The sequence below is a fragment of the Ostrea edulis genome, chromosome 3 (genome assembly GCF_947568905.1).
Source record: "Ostrea edulis chromosome 3, xbOstEdul1.1, whole genome shotgun sequence".
In the NCBI taxonomy this organism is placed as follows: domain Eukaryota; kingdom Metazoa; phylum Mollusca; class Bivalvia; order Ostreida; family Ostreidae; genus Ostrea; species Ostrea edulis.
In genome coordinates this window covers 84,553,705-84,575,484 of record NC_079166.1, presented here as the reverse complement: position 1 = coordinate 84,575,484, position 21,780 = coordinate 84,553,705, and the positions used below count along the sequence as shown (strand labels likewise).

General features: G+C 36.1%; 3 protein-coding genes across 3 annotated transcripts in view; 1 reads left to right on the top strand and 2 right to left on the bottom strand.

The window, feature by feature from the left end:
• LOC125673012 (uncharacterized) overlaps nt 1–21,780 on the bottom strand; it is a 1,263,960-nt gene that overhangs the window by 460,473 nt on the left and 781,707 nt on the right. The window lies entirely within an intron of this gene.
• The window catches only part of LOC130052941 (uncharacterized), a 43,236-nt gene that overhangs the window by 15,851 nt on the left and 5,605 nt on the right, over nt 1–21,780 (bottom strand). Inside the window, exons 3-4 of the mRNA XM_056159230.1 lie at nt 9,483–9,619; nt 8,609–8,665 (exon numbers count right to left, since the gene is read on the bottom strand). Coding sequence (XP_056015205.1) covers nt 8,609–8,665; nt 9,483–9,619 — 194 coding nt within the window. The remainder of the gene's footprint in view (nt 1–8,608; nt 8,666–9,482; nt 9,620–21,780) is intronic.
• On the top strand, nt 13,464–20,814 carry LOC125654952 (uncharacterized). Its single transcript, XM_056159240.1, has 4 exons — nt 13,464–13,801; nt 16,562–17,920; nt 18,048–18,266; nt 18,790–20,814. The coding sequence occupies exons 2-4, from the start codon at nt 17,873–17,875 to the stop codon at nt 19,321–19,323; spliced, it is 801 nt and encodes a 266-aa protein (XP_056015215.1). The 5' UTR covers nt 13,464–13,801; nt 16,562–17,872; the 3' UTR covers nt 19,324–20,814.

The window sequence follows — 21,780 nt, the reverse complement described above, 5'->3', positions numbered from 1 at the left end:
TCATCAACAGAAGATTTTTGAAGATTTTCCTCATACATCATGATGTAAAGATTTAATCCCCTATTGAGACCCAGAGTAGTTACGATTTGCACAAACTTGACTATACACTACCTACATATGGTACAATGCAACTTCTATTGTGGGTGAATAGTGAACGAACGTACGTTGAACGAATGCAAAGCGAACGGTGAGCGAAATGTGTGTGAACGTTAAACGCAACTTGGTAAACGGTTTGTGAACGCTGAATGGTGCGCAAACGCAAATCACGAACGGAGTGCAAACCCAAGCACAAAATTAACGGTGAGCGAGCGCTGAATGCTCGGCGAACGCATGATGAACGATTTATTCTGAATATCTCGGATATTTTCCTTATATAGTACTTATTTCATTATTAAGTATGAAACGAGATATTTATTTGTCAGCAGTGAATACATTTTGTAGTGCCAATATCACCTAAATGCATTAAAAGCTATAGATATACATTTTTGTGAACACTCCCCAAAACAAATAGATAAGATGCATGCAATATCGTGAGAAATGCAATGCATCTGTACATGTATGTACCGATACATGAAAATTGCGTAATTATGTAGCCATGCTTCTTACGAGATGTACGTTTCTTCTAACGCTGTTGAACATGCCCTGCATTACGAGATTAAAATTTACAAAATATATTAATAAGAAAAGCAATCAATGGATGATTCAAAATGTTGTTTAGCATCTTTAACAACGATTATTTATAATTGATCGCTACAAATGTTGAGATTTGGCGCCTATTCAGTCTCTGCTGATTTATTATAAAATTTTATACATATACCTGTGGTTAAGCTATGTAAGTTGATATCATTCCAAAGGCCAACTTTTAATAAATTAAACTGCCTGTATACTGTTATATACTTTCCTTTTTAATCACGAATGCAGCTTGATTATGATTGTCATTTTGTTTCTATTGCATTGCTTTATAGATAAATTCATTTCATAAAAAAACGGAAAGGGATACACACCGCCCCAATGCCAAGTCAATGATGAACGAATAAATTGTACAAGATGAAGTACAGTCTACTCTACTTACATTGAAGTCACTTATATTGAATTATCTATTACATTGAAGTGAAAGTAAATCCCTAGTTAACATTATTTATATAGTTCAACATTGGGTGTATTGAACTTTGGATATAATGAACAATATAGGTTGGTCCCCTGAATTTCAATATATCCCGACTAGACTGTAGTTGTAAATACCCCATGTCATTTTATTGCATTTATGTTACAGATTGAAGAGTTCCAGCGAATTTTATTTAAATATATATCTGGTTGGTGTTATATACGTGTGTATAAAAGGTGAAGATACAGAATAGTGATCAATCTCATAATTTCTATTGTGATGTTACGATTTTTCTTTAATTTCCAATTGATCCGTTCATCAGTTTTTCCATATATCGGGATAAGAATTTTCAATGTAAACATGACTTCACGCGACAGTGCCGTCTGAGATTTTTGCACAGTTTCGGCATAGATGTCCACAAACTGTAAGTTTAGTCTTTGTATTTATGTTGTTAACTCACCTAATTTGCATATCTGCAGTGTGCACTTAGCACTTTACGTATTTTTTAGGATTTATAGGAAAATGATTTTGCATGTGGTTAGCCTGCTCTAAAACATGGATCGACTCGTACTGGAATCTATTGCAATGTTGTTTAAAATCAGTTTTACATGTAGAATTATATTGCAAGATTTGAGAAAGCACTGGTACGATTGTGTGTATTATTCTTAGACTTTAATTTCTCCTTTTGACACTTGTAAACAAGTCCTGCTCAAATTTTTTGATTTTGGCTTAGTGTAAAACCTGGATTTGTTCTTAAAGTTTGTTTGTATTCATTGTAGTTTCTTACCCTCTCCGAGGAGGCAATAAGACATCCCAAGATACACAGAGGCTTGTTACTGCACAGTAAGAAAAGTTTGATATTCTACACATCTTTATGCCATTACGACCATGAACAGTCTCCCAGACAGACAACTTAGATCAACACGAACGCTAACACAGCAAGCTCTCCTGCTATTTGAGGAAAGAGTATAATATTATCACAACAAACTCTGCGATGTGCGAAGAAACATTGATTCAATTTCTATTCAGTTTGAGGACGACAGGCCGACCGATGAGAGTACCATAGGAGTCATGAGAACGGACCGCCTGCGCCATTCACATATCTACGACAACCTGTCCAGGGAGTTGGAATCATTCTTGAAGGGGTCAAGAACCGTAGCCAGTATTAGGGAGGAAGCTGCCCACATATTGGTTGCCTCCACAGTACGAACCAAAGTCGACATAATACTCCAAGAAATGGGAAGTCGTCTAGCACAAGGCCCCCCATCCCGGACGTCTTCAGTTAGCGTTAAGCAGAGCCCTCCACAGAGCAGAGGCCCTTCTGAGACTTGATTGAGCACCATCACGCAACGTCAGGCAGCCAAAGCAGACCTACAAGCGGTAAGAGTAGCACTTAGATTTACTGAAGAAGAAGCTAATCTTATGAAAAAGCAAGCTGCTATTGAAGCAGAGCGCAAGGTACTGGGAAGTCGCAGGGTTGTAGCAGTGGCACAGACCACCTTCGAGGTTTTGGAGACACTTGATAGAAGGAAGGAACCGGATATCTTAAGCCAGCTCAGTGATGAAGATGCTCATCATGTTGCTTTTGAAAGGACAAATAGTTATGTTCATAACTTGGAAAACAATCCAGATGATCATAAGAGTTTGTGTTCTGAACTAGACGGAGTAAATGGCTTTCGTAATCTGAGTCACTCTACACCTCATGAGAAATCTGTAAAGGATTGGGTTCCTATCTCAAACCTCAACCAACAAGCCCAAACATTCTCTCCATTTGGTTTCAACCAACTAACCCAATACATAGCCAAAAATGACCTGATATCTTCCCGCTTCTCAGCTTATGATGATAATCCAACTCACTACTCATCATGGAAAGCTACTTTCCAGAACATACTCACAGAGGTGGGTGCTACACCATTAGAACATCTTGATTTACTTGTTCGATGGCTTGGTCCGGATTCCAAGAAGCAAGTACAAAGTATACGCTCAGCAAATGTTCAGCATACAGAGAGGGCACTACGTCTCGCTTGGGAACGCCTGGACCACAGATTTGGGAGTCCGTAGATAATTGAGGATGCTATTCAACGTAGGATATCGGATTTCCCAAGACTACAGAACTAGCAAAGGAAGGGATGATTTGACCTTGCGGATCTGGCTAGTGAAATAGAAGGAATCAAGAACGACGATCAGAAAGCTATTACATTTGCATACTTTTTGCCTATGGAGTAAATAGACTGGTATCAAAACTACCGTCCAATCTGCAAGAGAGATGGATTCATAAAGCAAGTGAATATAAGGTACAGCACAATGGTCAATTTCCTCCATTTACCTACTTTTCTTCATTCCTTCAGAACACTGCAAGAATGAAGAGTGTCCCAGGATTTACCTACGAATCTGATAGTCGAGGACAACATCCGAAAAAAAAAACTTACGTCATTCGAAGAGCAGTGGTACCCTTCCACGAAGAAAGTGTTAGCTAAAAAGACAAAAGTGGCGGCATCTGAAATATCCACAACGATCTGCCCACTACATGGAAAAAATCACTCATTAAATGAGTACAGGGCTTTCCGTGCTAAACCACTAGAGGAAAGACTAAAATTTGTACGTACGAAACAAATATGTTTCAAGTGTTGTTCCGACCAACGACACCTCGCAAAAACTGCAAATCAAATGTACAGTGCAGTGTTTGCAATGTGGATACACATCCTACAGCGCTTCATCCCGATTCGGTCAAAGACAAGGGAGACACAAGTATGTCAAAAGTGACAAAAGTGACATCTACCTGCACTCAAGTCTGCGGCACAGCTTATGCCACAAACAAGTCCTGTGTCAAGATACTACCGATTCGTGTCTACCCTGAAGATAGACCTGAAAAAGCTCGGACTGTTTACGCTATTGTCGATGACCAGTGTAACCAGACCCTAGCGACTTCGTCGTTTCTTGACTTCTTCCATGAGAAGGGACCAGAGCATAACTACACTCTAGTTTCCTGTGCTGGAAATAAACCTACCTTTGGCAGACAAGGAAATGAGTACATTGTGCAGTCCTTAAACAAGGCTTGTTCATTACGACTGCCCACCTTTCTAGAGTGTGACGAAATCCCGAACACAGGAACGAAATCGCGTCTCCTCATGTCGCACAACAGTTCAGCTATTTACAGGATATTGCTAACTATATTCCTCCAGTAGATGATAAAGTGCTAATAGAACTGTTGATTGGCAGGGACCTTCTGCAAGCTCACCATGTAATAGAGCAAAGAGTGGGCAAAGTCTGTCTACCCTTTGCACAGAAACTGACATTAGGATGGGTGATCCTCGGAAAAGTATGTTTAGGCAACAGACATGTTTTAGAAGCAGTCAACACAAACAATACTTTTATTCTTCAAAGTGGATGCCCCACTTTCTTTGAGCCATGTGAAAATCAGCTCTCTATTGTCGACGGTGTGTTTCAGAAAACAGATCTGGATGAAAAGCTTGGACCATCTGTAGTGGACCGACAGTTTATTGACATTATTGGCTCCTCCTTCACAAAGGATGTAGATGGACGATGGATGGTACCACTACTTTTCAAGGAAAATAGACCTACTCTACTCAATAACAAATCACAAGCCCTAAGACGTGCTTTTATGTTAGATGGCAGCTTTCGACGCAATCCCAAGAAGGATCTTCATGCTCAAAATTTCATGCAGAAAATCTTTGACCACGGGCATGCTGAGATAGCACCTCAGATTTCGGTGGGTTCAGAGTGCTGGTACTTGCCATTATTCAGTGTGTACCACCCCAGAAAACCTGATTCCATACGTGGTCTTCGACTCCTCTTCCAGGCACGAGGGCTTATCTTCGAATGAAGTACTGATCAAGGGACCAGATCTGACAAACAACCTGTTAGGCGTCTTACTTCGGTTTCGAAAGAACAAAGTTGCTATTACAGGGAACATAGAGCAAATGTTCTATAATTTCAAGGTTACAGAGAAAGACCGTAACTTCTTGAGATTCTAATGGCATCCTAATGATGATCTGAGTGAACCATTCAAGGAATACCGTATGGCCGTTCATGTCTTTGGGAATACTCCCTCTCCCTCAATAGTCACCAATGGAATACGCAAATCGGTACAGCATGCTGATAGTGATGTCCAAGAGTTCGATTAAAGAAACTTTTACGTCGACGACGGATTGACTAGCTGTGCAAATGAGAAAGAAGCTGTGAGCTTGATGAGGAGAACGCAACAAGCTTTAATGGAAGGAGGTCAACTTCGACTACACAATATCGCTTCAAACTCAAAGTCTGTCCTTCAAGAGTTCAATAATGAAGATCTCGCCAAAGATTTCAAACATCTTGACTTTGGATGTGATGCACTCCCAGTTCAAATAAGCCTTGGGGTCTCCTGGGACATAGAAACTGATTCAATCACATTTCAAGTATCCAAGGACCTGAAGCCATTTACCCGTAGAGGAGTACTATCCACCTTTAACAGTCTCTTCGACCCAGAGGATTTACGGCTCCAGTCACATTACAAGGAAAACTTTTATTGAGGGAGATAATGTCAACGGCTAAACACGTGAGCTGGGACGAGCCACTTCAACAGGATTTCATCCTTCGGTGGGAGAATTGGGTGAGATCTCTTCATTATCTGGAAGACGTCAAAATCTCTCGCATGTATTACAAATTCTTCTTGACTTCAGCAGATAGTCATAGTGTCCATATTTTCTGCGACGCTTCAAAGGAAGCTATTGCTGTCGTGGCGTACCTCAAAGTGACTACAGGAAACTATACAGATGTTGGATTCTTAGTGGGAAAGGCAAAGGTTGCTCCTACGCACGGACACACTATACCTCGTCTGGAGTTGTGTGTAGGTGTTCTTGCTGTTGAGTTGGCAGAGACCGTCAAAGAAGAACTGGATATAGCAAAGTGTGTGTTACACTTTTATTCCGATAGCAGAGTAGTTTTGGGCTACATCTCAGCAGAGGCAAGACGTTTCCGTGTGTATGTGTGCAATCGTGTCAGCCGCATAAGATCCTTCTGTGGTCCGGAGCAGTGGTGCCATATGTCTACCGAACACAACCCAGCAGACATCGCAATCAGAAAATTCGAAACCTCTGAACTCCCTTGCAGTGTATGGTTACGAGGGCGAAAGCTTCTTAATGATGATTTTTCCAATGTCTGTGAAAATTTCCCCTTAGTTGATGTTGATGACGATATTGAAATTAAGAAGGGAGCTGTAAGCATAAAAACCGCCGCATCTCTATCAAACCCCACACAGAAATTTTCTACCTGGTCAAAAAGGATCACCAAATTCTCATCTTGGAACAGGCTAACTAGAGCTATCACAAACTTGAGAAAGATCGCCTTGAACCTTCAAAGAGAGAAACAAAAATAGCCCTTACCTGTGGAAAAGTTCATCAAGCAAGTTCAACATGAAGTCTACAAGGAAGAGGTGGAAGCAATTACAAAGGGGAGCAAGTCACTAAAGAACAGCTCACTTCTACCATTGAATCCAGTGTTAGACTCTGATGGAATTCTGCGAGTTGGAGGACGCTTACGACACATGCCTAATGATAAACTCCCTAGAGAGGACCTTCATCCAATTATCATTCCTAAAGGACACCACATCGCTGTGCTCCTGATACGCCATGTTCACGCTGAGACGCATCATCAAGGACGTCATTTAACAAAGAGTGCCGTACGTGCAGCCGGATTTTGGGTAATTGGTGGAAAGCGATTGATCATCGGAGGAGTTAAAAGTTGTGTCATATGCAAGAATCTCAGAGGGAGCTTGGGATGGACCAAAATGCCAGACCTGCCGAGAGACCGATTAGAGACTGGGCCACCATTCACCTTTGTGGGAATCGACGTTTTTTGGTCCTGGCCTATTGTCTTCAGGAAAACCGGAGGTATGCAGAAGAACCCTAATCGTTGGGCCATTCTCTTCCCGTGCTTAGTGTCTCGAGCTGTCCATGTTGAACTCATCGAGGAGCTAAGCAGTTCTTCATTTATTAATGCCTTACGCAGATTTATTGCTATTTGTGGGCCGGTGCAGCATTTTAGGCCCGACAGGGGCACCGATTTTTTAGGAGGAACAAAAGAGCTCAACCTAGATGTCCACTTTATAGAAAAGGGTCCAGTTGCCACTTATTTGCAGAACAACAAGATTTCCTGGATCTTCAACCCACCCCATGCTTCACATTTCGGTGGAGTATGGGAAAGGATGATTGGCTGCTGCAGACGGATATTGGATGCGTTGCTATTGGAGAACAAGTACGATTTGACGCATGTGGTGCTTTCAACCTTTATGCTTGAGGTATGCGCCATTTTAAACGCTCGACCTCTAGTGCCTATTTCTTCCGATCCTTACCAACCAGAAGTATTGGCACCTTGTCAGCTGCTAACACAAAAGGGCGCTTCCTCTGATTTCATCTTACCTATCTGCAACTTAAAAAAATGCTCTAAAGAATCAGTGGAAAGGAGTGCAGTACCTAGCGGATAATTTCTGGACACGTTGGCGCTCGGAATACCTTCACCTCCTTCAAACTCGTCCTAAGTGGAAATCAGATGACATTCACTTCAACACGGGTGAAATAGTGCTTCTTAAAGACAATGATGCACCAAGAAATCAATGACCTATGGCAGTGATTGAAGACATTTACAAAAGTAATGATGACGTGGTACGCAAAGTCAAAGTAGCGGTTATGCGTGAAAATACGCGTACGATGTATGTCCGTCCAATCTCCCAACTGGTGAAAATGCTAGAGGTCAAGTGATCGATCTTTAGTGTATTGGTACTGTGTGATGTGCTATTTACTTACTGAATGTAAATGTGCTATTTGCTTACTGAGTGTAATTTTGTATTTCATGATGATTTGTTTGATTATGTGAGAATTATTTTTCATGATGTTATATGGTTTTACAAGTATTCAACCAACAAATGTTAGGTGTACTACTTTTATATTAGTTATTGTTCACATGGTGATTTTTCGTAGAAATCAAAAGGGGAGTGTGATGTTACGATTTTTCTTTAATTTCCAATTGATCCGTTTATCAGTTTTTGCATATATCGGGATAAGAATTTTCAATGTAAACATGACTTCGCGCCACAGTGCCGTTTGAGATGTTTGTATGGTTTCGGCATTGATGTCCACAAACTGTAAGTTTTAGTCTTTGTATTTATGTTGTTAACTCACCTAATATGCATATCTGCAGTGTGCACTTAGCACTTTACGTATTTTTTAGGATTTATAGGAAAATGATTTTGCATGTGGTTAGCCTGTTCTCAAACATGGATCGACTCGTACTGGAATTTGTTGTAATGTTGTTTAAAATCAGTTTTACATGTAGAATTATATTGCAAGATTTGAGAAAGCACTGACACGATTGTGTGTATTATTCTTAGACTTTGATTTCTCCTTTTGTCACTTGTAAACAAGTCCTGCTCATTTTTTTTATATTTTGGCTTAGTGTAAATCCTGGATTTGTTCTTAACGTTTGTTTGTATTCATTGTAGTCTCTTACCCTCTCCGAGGAGGCAATACAACATCCCAAGATACACAGAGGCTTGTTACTGCAGATCTATAATAAATACAAAATAGATACATAAACGTATAAATGCATTGTATATATAATTGGTCGATTTGAACACTGTTAAAAAGCGCCCCCGTAAAAAGAATATGAAGAAAAGACACGCAATCACACTTAACAGAAAGTGTACAAAAACACCGATTGAGCTCATTTAATGATACTTGGCACACTGTTTTCCCTGTAATAGCTCTAAAAAGTCATTGTCGTTGCGAATTTCAAACATTTCGGTTGAGCATCACTGAAGAGACATTATTTGTTGAAATTTGCATCTGGTACATCAAAATTGGTACCGTATAAGTTTTACATTTATGTATCTATTTTGTAAGGATATTTCATTCTGGGAAATGCAAATCATTATAAATGATAAGGTTTAAATGTTCTCATGTTTAAAACAACCTCTATCTGACCTGTCACGTACTTTTACTTGAGTATTTTCGAACACAATCATGAATGTTGTTTTTTTTGTTTTGTCTTTGATTTGTTTTTAGGTGGTAACGGGAAGGTGAGGGTCGTGCGCCATATGACCAAACCTTGCGCGTGTTCTCGTATAATGACATTCTAATTCTATCTACATGTATATCGTGTAAAGAGATAACGAAATGAAATACAACTTGCTGAAAATTTCAGACTCATTCAACGGTTTTTTTATAAAGAGAGCATTGTTCACGAATTTATGGGACAACCTTCGTAAATGCACATGCAAATCATTAAGTTACGATTTACCTTAACTAGAACGTTCAAAACTTGATAGAAATAAAGAGCAGGCCATAGATAAAACAATATATTGATATATTATATGTTAAGTTACCGAATCAGCCTCATCTTTGTGTGAAGCGATGAGAATCACGGGGACATCATTCTCTCGTTCTGTTTCTCTACCACGGATTCGCCTTTTTCCGACATCGCAGTAAGTTTTTATGCACTGAAGCCAGAAGACGATGTAGTCTAAAAAGTAAAATATTGAAAATTATAATTTTTGACAACTAAATTCTTTTATTCAAACAATGGACATGCAAAGCCAAGCATTGATATTTCTGACGATCATATAACACTACTACACTAACCACGTCTATGTTGTGGTCAATATACACGGACATATGTCAAGATAACAAACACTGATCAATCAAATACGGCAAAAAAAAAAAACACCCGGAACTTGAAGACATGCTGTTTCATTGCAATACAAACGAGAGGTCCACTGGCCTAACTGGTCGCAAGCGTATTAAAAGTATCACTGGTCCCAAAGTCTACGGAATCTAAAAAGTCATATTCTGAAAATTTAAACCAAACTGTAATATTCAACGACAGTATCAAACGAGATGTCTCCTTAAAACTTAAATATCTCGAAACTGCTTATACACTAAGGATCATTCTATCTACAATTTGGTAAATGTCCTCCTTCTCTAAATCACTATGCATTTATTTTGCCTTAAATATATCAGGTTTTAAAGAGAATTTATTCACATTGGTCAAATTGTGTTGTTGTTTTTTCGTCCCTCAGGTTTCGGGGGTACATGAGTCCTAAAATGTACAAAATATGTCCCTAAGATGTTTCATACCAGATTTGAAAAGAATTAGATGGTAGTTATCAACAAGGAGTTACAAATGATCAGTTACTCATATGTGTACCTTTGACCAATGGCCATTTTGGCCCCACCCTGTTCACTCGTCCACGACAGTATTTTCTCGTAATTCCAATTTCAAAACAATGCCTAAGATTAACTTGATAGGTTTTTGATATTATCAAACAGAAGTCATTCTCATTTAAATGTACAGTGCCTAATTACATTTAATTATAATTGCTGAATAATTACATAATTAAAAAACGATTAGTGACACCATGGAACAAGTGTACCGCCAACAGTACAATTTACGCCCGTCAGACATTGAAAGGAGAAGGTACGCTTAGCATATGAATTTGGCCTGGTAAAAACAAGAAAAATAAAGTAGAATATGACACACTTTTACCTATCGAAGTCATTGGGAGGCAACACCCTCTCTTCAAATACACAAACGAAATGGCGCCAAATCGTCACATAGTAGAATAATACGCTCCCGAATTTACATGGATCGCTATTTCTTAGCCAAAACTTCAAAATTTTACTTACATTTGTCAATATTAGGATATGAGCACATTCAAGGCGATGGATGATATTTGCGTGTGATAAACGAAGTACTTCGATTAATAATAAAAGGGTTTTTCATCAATCGCCTTCGTTGTGCTCATGGTGAAATTATAAAATCTGACATTTCCGGAAAAAAATTACGCATCACACACATTTGATACTAAGATTACATATATGCGCGACAAATGATAAATTAAGGCGTGTGTTACCTTTTTGTGTAGTACAGATATGATATAAAGAAATATAATAACATTTTTATATTAATTTTTGTGATCATTATACATGTAATTCGGATTTTCAATTCCATTCGGTATTTTTATCTAAAACGATAGTGATATAGTCTACTGTAATATTATCGCTTGTTACATGAACTACACTCATTTGAAATTGTTTGTAATACGACAAGGATAATAATTCTCGACCAACAAAATCTATATTTATATCAATAACACGTAATAGGTCTTCTAGATAAGTAACTAAGTGGGTGAACAGTCTCAATGACATATACAGTGTGTGGAATGACAGTTCAATCGATTGCGGGATGAACCGGGTAAGGTCTAAAAGGACTGAATTGGAACCAATAGAAATCGATCATATTTCAATAGATAATCTTAAAATCAAGTCTGATAAATTAATATGAACAGCATTATTTTGGTGTATTCCCATATTAATGTTTACATGCTCCATGTGAACGTTTACGTGTGGCCTTTACGTTACGGAAGGGGATATATACTGAGAAAAGGCATACAAATATTGTACTGTACTGAATAAAATCAAGAAAAACAATCCCTATCTTTCATACTTATAGACATCTTAAAATATTCAAAATTGAAACATAGCATACATGTATATGTAAAACTTATACGGTACCAATTTTGATGCACCAGATGGGCATTTAGACAAATAATGTCTCCTCAGTGATGCTCAACCGAAATGTTTGAAATCCGAAGTAACTATGAAGTTTTAGATCTAAATAAAGCCAAAAACAGCGTGTCAAACAAGTGGAGCCATATTCGTCCAAGGATAAGAGTTATGCATGAGGGAGATAATCCTTAATTTTGAAATGAATTTCTAAATCTTATAACAGCAATTAAATATACATCCGTGTTTTCAAGATAGCAACGAAGTACTTAGCTACTGGGCTGTAGAGACCCTCGGGGATTAACAGTCCACCAGCAGAGGCCTCGACCCAGGGGTCATAATGTAAAACTTATACGGTACCAATTTTGATGCACCAGATGCGCATTTCGACAAATAATGTCTATTCAGTGATGCTCAACCGAAATGTTTGAAATCCGAAATAACTATAAAGTTTTAGATCTAAATCAAGCCAAAACAGCGTGTCAAACAAGTGGAGCCAAATTCGTCCAAGGATAAGAGCTATGCATGAGGGAGATAATCCTTAATTTTGAAATGTATGTTACTAATATTCTACATAGGCTTAATAAAATTGATAATTTCTTAATAAGATTTAACAAATACGTATAAAATTAAAGATTGCTTTTCCATATGATTTATATTTACATGTACTGTATAAATGCAATCATTATTTTATATTCAAATCAATTTTATCTCATACTATTAAGTTTTACGAACACGGGGTGTTATATTATACCAAAACTAATAGAAACTATTATCATCAGTCGCAAGATGGTAACTAAATCGCTGTAAAATTGTAAAAATGACGTCACAAATCTGGCTAGATTGTGATTTGAATCACTGCCAAGTTGTTTTTACATCACAATGCACTGTGATTTAGGCACTATTTACATTTTCGGCTGAGAGTGCTAAAAAGTCAGCTGAAATGTATTTTCAAAAAAAAAAAAAAAAAAGAAGTGTACACACTAGAAATATATTCATTGCACACACTATTCATCCACATAAGTATTAATTCAGCATATGTCATTAAAATAGAAACTGTCAAAACACGGACAGAAATCAATTTCATCTTAGCTCTTGATTAATAGAAAAGACAATTGAAAAGAAAACCTAACCCATAGAAAAAAAAAAGAATAAATCAATTTCAGGAAAAGAAACTATAATGATAACAACTTAGTAAAGTTTAGTCCAATTTCAAACTGATGTTATACAAGAGGATGACAGGTCCGGTTAACCCATCACATAGGAAATTAGAAATAATAATTCGTAAATGATTAAGAGAAAAAGGGGTTTTAACCATCCGAAGGGAGATTTTTTTTACATGTCATACCACTAGTGTTCGGATTTACACGATGCTTGTCCGGAATTCCCCGACTTTAAACCTACCTTTTATTTCGCTGAGCATGGCGAATTTCAGCGTTATATGTATCAACCATATCAAAACTATATTTTAGGCTTGAAAATCTTCTCTTTCAAAATATGTCCGTCAGAATTTTCTTATTGTAGGAACAAATGATTAAAACGGAAATTAGTTTTGTCGGATTTACCAGAACGTACTATATTGTGTTTTAGAGATGAGTGTGGTTTCCATTCTTTTTAAAAGAGCAAGGGGCAATAAGCTGCCACATATGCCCAACATATTTTTCATATTTCAAACGATTTTAATGTTTAGAAGTTTAATATAGCATTGAAATACACGTTTTTGTCTTTTCAACAGTGATCTAATTAATCTTATTTTACACTGGTAACCAAGATATCCCAGATTAAATTCGTCATATTTTCCCGGAAATCATGTATTTCCGTCAAAACAACATTTTCATGATGAAATTTAGATATATCCGCAGCAAAACAACGGGATGAAATTTAGACAGAAGAATAAAAGTTTATATAGAAATCTCTCTTTAAAATATCTTTCCGTTGTTTTCACACGGACATCACATAATTTTAAAAAGTTGTCGTTTTTTTAACACTCGAATTGCCCGGTTCGGTTTTTTTCTTTTACAAAACAACGCAAGCAGTTCTAAGCAGACGTCAAGTGTAAACAAAGAAAGTGACACAAGCAATGACAACGAGATCGGAGGAAGTTAGGCCCTAATGATTAAAATGCAATACAGAGAAACTGGTAAGAATACTGAGGAGTTTAAATTGTATATAAAAAATTAGCAATATATGCAAAATGCACAACACTGCATGCAGAAACGAGAGGTGTAGATAGTTGACAGCCACCCGCCAAGGTTCTACATAGGCCAAGTACTTACGACACGTTATGTGTCACAATATTATCTTAAATTCCTAGAAGGCCTTTTTAAAAGGTAGTTTTATTTTTAGTTAAAGTGTGATATACTACTTTGATCAACTGTATGTCCATCATCTGTAGCCTGGCCGCCCTAATATTCGATCGTTTGTTGTCAAAGTGGATATGACTAAGAAATGTAGAGGTGTGTAAAAAATGCATACATTGGTACAACCAACGAAAGAATATATAGATATAGACCCGGTGTAGTCTCAACATTGCTGACAACGACAGCTGAACTTAACTCGGCACTATCAATGCAATATATTTTGGTGTGCTATTTTTGAATGGCCTTGCCCTTTATTTATTTTTTTCTTGTAGGTGTGAAGTGAATTCGTCCCCTACGCAAATGACTCCTTTACGAAATTTTAAATATACTCGGCCAAGCCGAAATATTGCAATTAATTACAAAGTGATTAATATTATTATTATTTAAGTCTACTGATTTTGAGCCCTTTTCCCCCTCAACTAATTTAGAAGTTGAATCAGTTAAAAAGATAAACAGTAATAATCAAAACATAAATATTAAGTATATATATTTTTTAAATTCAAATACCATAGATGACTCAACTTTATGTTTAGTATGCTATTTATTTTATTGGAATTTGTTTTAAAATAATTAATTTAGAACTCAAATCATTTGTGTTGAATTCATTATTTTGAAATCTAAAGCATTTGTCTTTAAGACATTGACAGTTCAGTTTTGATTAACAAAAAATTAATTATGTTGTGGAAAAAGAAGTTGACATATTTATGGCACAACATTGTTTTTCTTATGCTCCTGTAATGAGAGTTTTGGAAGCATATATAGTTTTAAGCTTGTCTGTCTATATGCATAAACTTTAACTTTGGCCATAACATTTTGAATGGTTAGTATTAAAAGGGCGTTATGTTTCACATGTGTCCTTTTTGGTACCAAAATTTTTAATCTCGTGATTTGACATTTTCTGTTTGAACTACTTTTGAAGACGGATTCACAAACAAGGTGTCCCTTGAGTGCCAAACATTCTATTACCACCCCCCCCCCCCAAAAAAACCCCCAACACATAAGGGGTGTTGTGTTAATTGAGGGATCATAGTTTAATGAATAATACGAAAGTAAATCAACTTATTTTGTGTAAACATTTGAAAAATTATTTTAATGAAGATATATTAAAATGATCTCTTTTCAATGGTTATTTGAAATGATTAAATGATGCGCGCATTAATTCAATTATTGCTGTCTTTAATAATTCAATTGATGAGAGCATCAATTCCGTACAAATATTGCTCGCAATAATTAATTTAGAGCTCGGTATAAATATTTTGATGATCTCTTTAATTCAATTGAAGATATCTTTAATTATTTACAATGTTTTTGTATAAGGAATTAATGCGTGCATCATTTCTTTTAAAGAGAGCAACAATTCATTTAAAGAGATCATTAATTCAGTTGTGGATATGTTGAATTGAAGATATCTTTAATTATATAGTTGCTCTCTCTTAAAGAATTATTGCTCTCTTCAACTGAATTAAAGATATCATTAAATCAATTATTGCTCTCATCAAATGAATTAATGCGCACATCATTTTTTAAAGAGAAATATAATGATTACTTACATGTAAGTTTTGGAATAATTATGATGAATATCGATATCTCAAATTATATAGTTACTCTCTCTAAAGAAGGTATTGCACACATCAATCACAGTAATGATATTGATTAAGAGTGCAACAATTCAATATATAGGAGTATAGTCACAATATCATATTTTATGAGCTGAAGAGTAATATCCTGTAACAAACGGAGTGATTTCAGCTTCTCCATCGTAAACTAATCATAGTTATTAACAATATTCCATTATCACCTGCATATGTGTTTATTATACACCTATCGAAGATGGGATGTATTACGCCATACCCCTCTCTGTCTGTCAGTCTGTTTGTCCATACGTTGTAGGCAAAATGCAAAATGAACAGTAAGCTCCAGGATTTTACAACTTGTTACATTTGATCACCTTGATGAGAAGAACATGTCTAATTGTTTTCAAAGGTGAAAGGTCAAAGTTGTAATATCAGTTAATAGAAAACCTTGTAGGCAGAATACAAACCGAAATATTAGGGTTAGGACTGTCAAACTTGGTACACATACTCCTAATGTCAAGTGCAGGAGGTCTTTTTTCTTCAAGGTCAAAGGTCAATGTCGTAGTATCACTTAGGAAAACCCTGTAGGCAGAATACAGACTGAACCATTGGGGCTAAGGTAGGATAGTCAAACTGGGTACACATACACCATATGCCAAGTGGAGTTTGTCTATTGTTTCTCAAGGTCGTAGTACATGAGTCACTTATTAAAGAAACCTTGTTCTCCTTTTCCATATTTTTTTTTCGCTATGAATGCAGGCTGAAATTTTTTCAGAACCTCTCTCAGATAGAAATACAATTACAAAATCTATTCACATTTCAACTTGATTGGTCCACAATGAACTACTTTAGGGCTAAAAGTAGGTTAAATTGATTTCTGGATTTTTCCCTATCATTAATACAGATATTGCATTGAAGTTCTTACAAATTGTAAATACATCTAAGATATTTTTTTTTTCTTTTAAGAATATGCATAGAGGTGGACCAAAGGAATACCCATGTGTTTCATGTGGCAGAAGAACAAAAACTGACCAAAGGCGATTCATTATTGGATCTTCATACGAAAGTTACAGAGTGTACCTTGGCATCACCACCTGTCAGGAAAAAGACGTAACTTGTACTAACTGCTATTCCAAGTTTTACAGAGCAAATCATATTCGGAATTCAGTTGACAAAACTACATATTGTGTTTCAAATTCATTGTATGACAGTGATCCAAATTATGAACCACCAGTTAAAACAAGAAAGACATTGTGCGTGAAAAGCCCAAAAGTGATTCCTCTTCCAATATAGTATTCTGGGAAGAGCCATTCCAGTTGTGTAATTTGCAAAGGAAGAGACTCTAAGTTGCTAACAGTGTCTACATATATCAGACACAGAATATTTATTAGGACAGGTCACATGTTACTGCCTGGAGCAAGGTGCTGCCAGATACATATGACATCAGATTTCTCTCTAAGGGAAGATGCTATCAAGTTTCTGGCAACTGCTTCCACTGAATGTCAAACCTTTTTCAACAAAAGTGACATATATTCACTTATATCATCCATCAGATCAGTTGCTCTCAGGAATGAAAAATGCAGATTAGACGTTGATATCAGCAAAGGACTTGCTGATTCAGATTATATGACTTTAACCGGGATTTCAAAGGAAAATTTTGATGATGTTATATCTCATTGCCAGTCAATCCGATCAACAAAGAGTCGTAGCTTAAGAACATGCATTGCCCTTTAGTTGGTGAAGTTAAGGACTGGCCTTTCAAATCAAATGTTGTCGACACTATTTAACATTGAAAAAAGTGGCGTAAGGAGAGCATTAAGAACAGCACGAAAGGAGTTGACAGAAACGTTTACACCAAATTATATTGGTTTTGATCATATATCAAGACGAGATGTTATTGAGAACCACACAAGACCACTAGTTCAAGAGATAGTTGGCAGTATCGTAGAGAAACCTGCAATCCTTGTGGTGGATGGAACATACGTATACATACAGAAAAGCAGCAACTTCAAATTCCAACGCCGTTCCTTCAGTCAACACAAAAACCATCCACTAGTGAAGCCTATGGTTATCGTGTCAACTACAGAATACATTGTGTCTGTTCTCGGGCCATATCTCGCCGACAACAAGAACAATGATGCAAACATTTTGAAGCATTCCATCAAAACCAATGTGGAGGATATTCAAGATTGGTTACAGTAAGATGATATCCTGGTAGTAGACCGTGGATTCAGGGATTCCATTGACTTTCTTGACAGTTTAGGAATCAAAGCCCATATGCCAGCCTTCCTTCCTAAAGGGCATAAACAACACACAGTGGATGAGGTACATTGTACTTTTCTGAATTTTAAAGTAATTGAATGTACAAAATACAGGGTTTATCACCACATTATAGATTAAAAGAAATAACCATGAGGTTGCATATTTATAATTTTTAAAGTCTTGTTTTCAGGCTAATTCAGCTCGATTGGTCACCGAAATCCGGTGGATAGTTGAATCTGTCAATGGTCGGTTAAAGCAGTGGAGGTACCTACAGAACGTTGTGCCAAATACACAGATCCCCTACATTGAAGAGTATGTTTGCCTGATTGTTGCACTCTGTAATAAGTACCGATGGCCTCTTAACCAGGGAAATCAAGACAGTGACCAGATTTTGGGAGCCAAAATGAAGGTATTGATGTCAACAATCTGTGATATACACTTTATTATATTTTCACAGATAAATCAAGTGTATAGAGTATGAGAATCTGCTTGTAAAAGATATGCATGTATAATTCCAATGCTATTTATTACAATTATTTTGAATGGACAAAAATAAAGCTGAACGAGAATTTACATATCAATAATTCCGAAAACGCGATGAATTCATACATGCCTGAAATCAAGTAACGTTGTGTTGGGAAACTATTCATTTTTTTAAAATTGTTAATGCAGTGAATGAATTGGAATTATAAGAATCAAACATTCTTTTTGAACAATTTATCGATGTGTAAACTCTGAACATTTTACTAACAAACTTAACATAAAAGTGCTTTGTACTTTTATTCAGTTTATGAGTAAAATGTCCAGAGTTTACACATCAGTGTTTAATCATATAATAGTTCATATTATTACCTGATATTATCAATTGTTAACTTTTACAAAATCAAAAAGCAATTATGCATCAAAATTATTCTTTTACAATATTATTGTAGTATCTAGCATCACAGAGAAACATGCTCCAAGAAAGAGTGGAATCTGAGGCACTGTATAGAAGAATCAGCTCATGGAAGGCCTTAGATGCTGAAGACTGTGTAGTGGAGTTTCCAAGGCTCTCTCCTGATGAACTCCGCAACTTGACAGTAGGTATATACCAACTGAAACTTGCCAGGAGTTACACTACAGAGCATCTCAGTGAAGATGATGACTACATCATCATGGTGAATTCTGAGATTTCTGATGTCCTGCGTGTCCGAATCCAGAGTCGCCACATCTCTTCCAAGCAGTACCTACTGTGGATTCAGTACTCCAATGGAAGTGTGACAGGCTGGTACTGTCAGTTTCGGGCAGGTGCACGAGTTGTTGGGGCATGTGCGCATGTGGCCTCAGTACTGTGGTATCTAGGATATGGACGGCACACAGAATCCATCACAGGTGTGCAGAACTGGGCAAACTATCTGGAAGATGCTGCTGTGATTCCAGAACCGATGGATGAATCGGAAAGTGAGGACAGTGCCACAGAAGAGTAGTCTGCACGTGTATAGTGCAAGGTGCTATTAAAGTATTTTTATGTAAGAAGTCTTAATGCATGTCCTGGATGCCACAATTTGTTACAATATTTTTGCTACAAAAGTTATACACTGTTTCCAGAAATCTGTGATATTTTGTGTAAAAATGAGGAATTTAGGCATATCTATTGTTCTCAATTTTTTCCAATACAATACTGTGTAGTGGGTTCTAACATATGCAGTTGATTTTTGTGTTATTTTTTGTTTGCTATAAAAGTTATTCACTGTTTCCAGAAATCTGTGATTTTTTGTGCGAAAATCGCTTGTTTTCCCCCAAAATGAGGAATTTAGGCATATCTATTTTTCTCATTTTTTTCCAATGTAATGCAGTGTAGTGAGTTCTAATTTATGCAGTTGATATTTGTGTTAATTTTTGTTTACTATAAGTTGTTCAATGTTTCCAGAAATCTGTGTTTTTTTGTGCAAAAATCGCTTGTTTTCCCCCAAAATGAGAAATTTAGGCTTATCTATTGTTCTCAATTTTTTTCCAATATAATACTGTATGGTGAGTTCTAACATATGCAGTTGATTTTTGTGTAATTGTTTGTTTGCTATAAAAGTTATTCACTGTTTCCAGAAATCTGTGATTTTTTTGTGCAAAAATTGCATGTTTTCCCCCCAAATGAGGAATTTAGGCTTATTTATTGTTCACATTTTTTTCAATATAATGCTGTATAGTGAGTTCTAATATATGCAGGTGATTTTTGTGTTATTTTTTGTTTGCTATAAAAGTTATTCACTGTTTCCAGAAATCTGTGATTTTTTTGTGTAAAAACCAGTCGTTTTACCCCAAAATGAGGAATTTAGGCATACTTATTGTTCATAATTGTTTTCAGTGTAATCCTGTATAATGAATTCTAACATGTGGAAATGTTTGTTTTGTTATTTCTTGTTTGATATAAAAGTTATTTATTGTTTCCAGAAATCTGTGATTTTTTGGTGCAAAAATCGCATTCCCCCCCCCCCCCCCAAAATGAGGAATTTAGGCTTATCTATTGTTCTCAATTTTTTTTCAATGTAATGTAGTGTAGTGGGTTCTAACATATACAGTTGATTTTTGTGTTATTTTTTGTTTGCTATAAAAGTTATTCACTGTTTCCAGAAATCTGTGATTTTTTGTGCAAAAATTGCATGTTTTCCCCCAAAATGAAGAATTTAGGCTTATTTATTGTTCACATTTTTTTCTTCAATATAATGATGTATAGTGAGTTCTAATATATGCAGTTCATTTTTGTGTTATTTTTTGTTTGCTATAAAAGTTATTCACTGTTTCCAAAAATCTGTGATTTTTTTGTGTAAAAACCAGTCGTTTTACCCCAAAATAAGGAATTTAGGCATATTTATTGTTCATAATTGTTTTCAGTGTAATCCTGTATAATTAATTCTAACATGTGGAAATGTTTGTTTTGTTATTTCTTGTTTGATATAAAAGTTATTTATTGTTTCCAGAAATCTGTGATTTTTTGTTGTTTTTTCATTAATTTGCCCCAAAATTAAGAAAACATATCAAAATCAATATAAAAATAGCTGAAATTGATGACACTAATCGCAATTAATCAGAATAACAGTAAAATATAGTGTTTTAACATTGGGCAAATTTTGGCCCTTAATGCCCCTTGTCCTTTCTTATTCAAAAAGCTATATATATATAGGCCTATATACATTGTAGTTAAAAAAAACCCGTTTTAAATGTTCTAATATTTAAAATAATTTGCATTTATGTTTTTGACTACAGAGACCATAAAAACGAATAAACACATCATCTATGTACACTGCGTTGATGAAAATTTGAACAATGATAAAATATATTATAGTTATTATAATAATAATGCTTTATAAAGAGAAGGTAGCCCTATTAATACAAGGCATTATTCTTCCCCGGGGCCTTCTGAAAAACAAACAATATAGGTCTACACAGCGATACGTACAACCAAAGATAAACATCTAAAGATAGATTCCGTGATTATATGTATTACAAAATTATATTTACGACAAGTATGGATGCCATGTAATACACGAGGGAAAAAAAGATGGGGGTTAACAAAATACATCCATATATTTTCAAATACATACACATGTATACAGAACATGTATTCAAAAATTAAAAAAATAACGACAGTTAATTATAAATGTTTCCATATTTCTTCTAAAAACAATAAGAGACAGTCTGATTAAAATCACTTCGCTCGATATACGGACAGTTGCTGCGTGGGAGCGACTGTCCATATATCTAGCGAAGTGAGAGGTTTGATTTTAATCATAATGAGTAAGAGACGGTAATAACTCTATATCTAATGTCACCTCATTAGATACATCTACGCCTGAGTACTGGAGAGCGTTTTTGAAACACAATTGTTCGATGTTTCGGTAAACAAAGATTGTAATTTAATTCGGGACGCATGGACAGGGGATGCTTAC

Excerpts from the sequence above, each read along its gene's own strand:
- LOC125654952 (XM_056159240.1), top strand. The coding sequence starts at position 17,873 with ATGCCAGCCTTCCTTCCTAAAGGGCATAAACAACACACAGTGGATGAG. Across the intron at positions 17,921-18,047 it reads AACAACACACAGTGGATGAG|GCTAATTCAGCTCGATTGGT; the intron begins GTACATTGTACT and ends TCTTGTTTTCAG. Across the intron at positions 18,267-18,789 it reads TTTTGGGAGCCAAAATGAAG|TATCTAGCATCACAGAGAAA; the intron begins GTATTGATGTCA and ends ATATTATTGTAG.